Below are 6,048 nucleotides of genomic sequence, written 5' to 3' on the forward strand. Positions count from 1 at the left end.
TGTATATGTGTGTGTGTGTGTGTGTGTGTGTGTGTGTGTGTGTGTGTGTGTGTATGTGTGTATGTGTGTGTGTGTTTGCGTGTGCGTGCATTCTGCATGCGTCTGTGCGTGCGCGAGTGCATGCGTGTTTGTTTGCATGTGTGCGTGCGTTCGTGCGTCTGTCTGTCTGTCTGTCTGTCTGTCTGTCTGTCTGTCTGTCTGTCTGTCTGTCTGTCTGTCTGTCTGTCTGTCTGTCTGTCTGTCTGTCTGTGTGTGTGTGTGTGCGTGCCCCTGAGCGGGCCCCCACCTCGGGCACGCCGTCCTGAAGGGCCACCAGGGCCACCACCACCTCCCGCTCCCCGGGGTTGAACTCCAGGATGCCGGGGGCCCCGTAGAACTCCTCGCTGCCCTGGGGGGCCACCGTGTAGCGCACCAGCTGCCTCAGCAGCTGGCCAGCCGCCCGCAGCACGCGCAGCTCCACCGCCTCCCCTTCCTGCGCAGTTCAGGTGCATTGTGGGTAATAGAGGGAGGAGGTGTTCATCAATTAGGGGGTTGACATGATTTTTTTTGTTTTTGTGATCAAGATTTTTTTTTATTTCTTCATGAGGAGGATTCACTGAAGTCCAGTTATAGTGGTCAGAGACACATAAAACATGGTTGACATGTATTTAATGGGGGTCGCTGATAAATAAATGCACCTGGAATATGTTGTGTGGCGAGTTATGGGGGAAAGCATGAACAAGGTTGTTTGGGTGCTCTTGGGCAACAAAGGACAGCATTGATGGGAGTGGTTGTATCTACATTTACATTTAGGGCATTTAACTGTTGCTTTTATCCAAGGCCACTTACAATCAGAACATTTGTAAGAAGAAAGAGAAAAAGCAATATATCACGCTTGGTACAATAAGGATGCAAGGGCCAAGCACTAACAATCGCTAGGTTAACCCATTTCCCGTATACAACAGAGATAGCTAGGACAAGATGCTAAAATATTCTAAGTGCTACTTTTTTAAGTGAAAGGACATACAACACACAAAAGTGCGGAAGAGGGGTGTTTTTAGGAGAGTCCAGGTGAACTCTGAACAAGTGAGCCTGAGTCTCTTGCAGTATGCCTGGATGAGTTGATCTTTTTATAGTGAAAGAGGACTGTTCCATCAGTGTAGTTCTGACAGTGTTTTGAGGCTTACGTTGATGACCCAGGGCCCTTGGTCTGAGAACTGGAAGACGCCCCCAGGGTCGTCGTTCTCCAGGATGATGATCTCTCTGCTGGTGAAGCCTGCCTTCAAGATCTGGTTCTCCACGTTGCTCCTGACACACACACACACACACACACACACACACACACACAGACATGGGCACACGTACGCACACACACACACACACACACACAGGCACACGCACACAAACACACGGGCACACACACACACACACACACACACACACACACATAGGCACATGCACTCACACACACACACACACACGGGCACACACACACACAGACATGGGTACACACACACACGCACACATGGGCTCACACATGCATACACACACACACACACACACGCACACACAGATACAGGCGCACACAAGAAGGTGGACGTGCACACACACAGAAAAACACACACACACACACACATAAACAATTACATGGTTGATAATGGATGTTGACGAAGACAAAATGAAGAGCAGATACGGTAAAGTGGAAAGAAATATGAAGCGTGAAGGGAGCGATGAAGAGGGCTATTATTGGCCATCGCCGTCGGCAACCGGGGAGAACAATATTCCTTTTCGCACTCATCACTCGTGGAACAATAATGTGGGGAGAAAACCTCTGAGTTGGTCAACTCAAGACAAAGTATGTCTGACTCATCCAGTGGCAGGCAGAAGAATGAAACGCCTAAACTTCTTAACCTTGAATCCTTAAAGATTTCTAATTAGTGGAGTCCTCGCATTCTTCCTCGTTTGTTCGGTACCGACCCCGAGTGCCAAAGGCCTCCTGTTTGGAGTAGACTTATTAACCCTGCCAATCAACTTCCCTTCCCCTTCCTGCCATCCCCCTGCAGGAGTGTGCGAATGCGTGTGTGTGTGTGTGTGTGTGTGCGTCTGTGAGTGTGTGCGTGTGCACTTGTGTGTCTGTGAGTGTGTGCGTCTGTTTGTGTACGTGTGTGCGTCTTTGAGTGTTTGCGTGTGTGCGTGTGCGTGTGTGTGTGTGTGTCTGTGCGTGTGCATCTGTGAGTGTATGCGTGTGCCCTTGTGTGTCTGTGAGTGTGTGCATGCGTGTGTTTGTGTGTGTATGTGTGTGCGTGTGTGTGTGTGTTTGTGAGTGTGTTTCCGTGTGTGCGTGGCCACCGGGAGCCCAGCACGCATCACGTAGCGGTGGTAAATTAGAGACAGAGAGCGAGGCACAGCAAACAAACAGCCGCAGCCAAGCCACTGCTCGCATACTAACACGGACGCCTTCACAGCGGCGCACAATCGCCGCTCGTTAAATCAGAGAGGGGAAAGGTTCTTCATTTACTCCACAACAACCGCGCCGCTTCCTTCAGCCTCCCCCCGTTTTACACCTCCCCGCGGCCCCCACTATCACCACCACCACCACCAACATCCCCGCCCCCACCACCACCAGCACCTCCACCACCACCACCACCACCACCACCACCACCAACATCCCCGCCCCCACCACCACCAGCACCACCAGCACCACCCCGACCATCACCACCACCACCACCCCCACCTCACCACCATCACTACCCCGACCATCACCACCAGCACCAGCACCACCACCACCACTCCACTCTCCCCCATCACCACCAGCACCACCACCACCACCACCACCACCACTCCACTCTCCCCCATCCCCACAGCAAGCAAAAGGTCCCCAGAAAGTCCTGAAGTGGACCCTTCTCCCATAAAACAGAGTCTTGATTCACGGCACACACACACACACACAATGGCGCCCGGCTCCGTGTTCCGCACTTACCCAAAGAACACCACAAAGCGCGCAGTCTCCACCCTGCCGGAGAGCGTTGGGAGGGAGAGAGACACACCGTTCTCATCAGAGCTCATGAGGGGACCCCCCCCCCCCCCCCCCCATAGCACAAACCCCTGCAGTCTTCCCCAAACACACACACACACACACACACACACACACACACACCGCCCCTCTTCCACCCTTCCCCTTGCACTCGCTGACGGACTCTCACGTCACCAAACGTTGGGCAGAGGGAGAAGCACGCGCGCCCGCGGCAGAGCTCACTGCTCCACCGGGCTCTGCTCACTGAGGATGACTGCACTGGGACCAACGTATGCAGTACTGGGACAACCGCATGCAGCACTCGGACAACGATATGCAGCGCTCGGACAACAATATGCATCACTGGGACACAGCATGCAGCACTGGGACACAGCATGCAGTACTGGGACAACAGCATGCAGTACTGGGACACAGCATGCAGCACTGGGACACAGCATGCAGTACTGGGACAACAGCGTGCAGCACTGGAACAACAGCATGCAGTACTGGGAAAACAGCATGCAGCACTGGGACAACAGCGTGCAGCACTGGGACAACAGCATGCAGCACTGGGACACAGCATGCAGTACTGGGAAAACAGCATGCAGCACTGGGACAATAGCATGCAGTACTTGGACAACAGCATGCAGCACTGGGACAATAGCAGGCAGTACTTGGACAACAGCATGCAGCACTGGGACACAGCATGCAGCACTGGGACAATAGCATGCAGCACTGGGACACAGCATGCTGCACTGGGAGTGGGCGTTCACGATCCTTGAGATCTCAAGAACCGAAACCCAAAGTATCCCATGTTTGGGGCCAGAGAGGTGAGCAGCAGGGAACCCTGCTGGGTTAAATGTTGTTTAATGAGTAACAAATCATTCATCACCACCCCCCCCCCACCACCACCATCACCCCCACCACCTCAACCACCACCTCAACCACCACCACCCCCACCACCATCACCACCCCCACCACCACCACCACCACCTCAACCACCACCACCAACACCACCACCACCAACACCACCACCACCAACAACACCACCACCACCACCACCACCCCCCCTCCGTACCTATCCAGGGAGAGCAGCAGCGTCTCGTTGACCTCTGGGACGTCGTCGGCCATGACGGTGAAGTTGATGAAGGCGTCGCTCTGGCCGGACAGGAAGACCACCGAGCCCCGGAAGGGTCCGAGGTCGTCGGCGGTGATATCCCCCCGGCCGGCGCCCACCGGCCGCAGGCTCCAGAACACCTCGGCGCGTCCGTCCGTCCCGTCGCGCCGCAGCGGCAGGGACACCTGTGGAGTTAGACGTTCCCATGGTTACCGGTGACAGCACGACTGCTGGTTACTGCTGATCCACTAGTGTACTGTACGGGTCATTCTTGTGATTACTGGTGGCAAAATAGAACAAAATACACCACAGACGTCCGTTTGATACAAAACACCCCCACATTAACAAACACATGAGAGGATGATCCTTAGTCTGGACGCATGGCGTAGCCAATCAGGATTGGACGTGAGCGAACGTTCCGCCCTCAAACTGAACCTCGGTATAAAAGCAGCCGGGCTTCGGGGCTGTACCGTGGTGGCGTTAGCGTCCTCCGGCTCGACGACCGCCAGCGTGGCGTTGCTGGTGAAGCCGATCTCCCCGTTGGCGATGTCCGGGGTCACGGTCAGGGTCAGGTTGAGAGCCCCCCCGAACCGCGGGCTGATGGAGGGGATGGGGGTCCGGATGTCCACCAGCTCCACACTGTCCAGCTGGAGGAGCAGGGGGGGGAGGTGTGTGTGTAAGAGGGTCTCTGAAGCCACAGGAGGAGGACTGAGGGAGCCACGGGCCTGATGTCTGCATTCACATATAGCATTCATATCATCACAGCCTATCGCTGGCTGGCTGTGCTCCCCTTTAGGTGGGAGTTGTGAGGGTGTGTATCGTTGAAGAGGATGACCATGTTCCATGAGGATGGAGATACACGATACTACATGGAAGTCAGCCTGCTCCATGAGCTAATTCTAGTTTATTGCATATTTAAGTAGGCAATATTTTTTTCTGGACAATTCATTTGACCAAACCAAGCTCTTTTCTCTGATTTTCCGTTGTAACTACACTTATAATTATTATAAATACCGTTTTTCATACAGTATAATCTGTACACATATATATAGAAACACATTCCGTGATTTAATTAAATTGTATTGACAATTTTACTTTGCTCGATATGATTTTATAAATACTAGTAATTTTTGTAGTAAAAAAATCAAATAATAATAATAATAATATATTATCTAAGCACTGCCGAAGGGGGCTGGCTAATTAGGCATTTCCCTGCTGGTCATACGACGGAAACGACTTTGCATGGGACAAACAAAACCTCAACTTCAGCCAATCATCATCATCATCATCATCATCATCATCATCATCATCATCATCATCATCTTCATCATCATCATCATCATCATCATCCTCCCTACCCACCAGTATGAGGAAGTGCGCTCCGTTCTGCAGGAAGGCGTCGTTCCTGATGGGAAGCACCAGCCCCGCCCGCTGCTGGCCGTCGGAGAAGCGCAGGCTGAGCGAGCGGCTGACGTTGAGGACGTGGTCCCGGGCCAGGCTGGGGTCCAGGGGCCCCGCGGGGAGGTAGAGGGCCGTCAGCCCCAGGGCCACGGCCCCCAGGGCCCCGCCCTGCCGCAGGAAGCTGAGGGACAGGAAGCGGCCGTCCAGGTGGCTCTGGATGCTCTGCTCCTCCCGAGGGTCGAAGCCGAAGGAGCCGTACACGTCGTCGCTGTCCCGGAGGTAGAACACCATCTGGGGGGAGGAGGGGGTGTGGAGGTGAGGGGTCATAAGCCTCAGACCCTGTGGTGGGTGGGGGGCGGGGCTTAGTGTCGGCGGCAGACGGGGGAGTGGGGCGGCGCGACCGACGAATCAGACGCAGCAGTGGGAGACGAGCACGATGAGGAAAGAAGAGCCGAGTACTGACGTCTCTTTCTCTTAGAGTGAGGCCAGGTCAAACCCATGGTGGTTTGTCTATTGGCATCAAGGTATACTTTTGTAA

At 54.1% G+C, this 6,048-nt stretch overlaps 1 protein-coding gene across 1 annotated transcript in view; it reads right to left on the reverse strand.

Moving 5' to 3' along the window:
• Nucleotides 1-6,048, reverse strand: part of adgrv1 (adhesion G protein-coupled receptor V1) — a 127,446-nt gene that overhangs the window by 108,690 nt on the left and 12,708 nt on the right. The window contains exons 9-13 of the mRNA XM_030359141.1: nt 5,472-5,801; nt 4,580-4,756; nt 4,071-4,294; nt 1,167-1,287; nt 287-472 (exon numbers count right to left, since the gene is read on the reverse strand). Coding sequence (XP_030215001.1) covers nt 287-472; nt 1,167-1,287; nt 4,071-4,294; nt 4,580-4,756; nt 5,472-5,801 — 1,038 coding nt within the window. The remainder of the gene's footprint in view (nt 1-286; nt 473-1,166; nt 1,288-4,070; nt 4,295-4,579; nt 4,757-5,471; nt 5,802-6,048) is intronic.

The sequence above is a fragment of the Gadus morhua genome, chromosome 6, assembly GCF_902167405.1.
Source record: "Gadus morhua chromosome 6, gadMor3.0, whole genome shotgun sequence".
NCBI classification, from domain to species: domain Eukaryota; kingdom Metazoa; phylum Chordata; class Actinopteri; order Gadiformes; family Gadidae; genus Gadus; species Gadus morhua.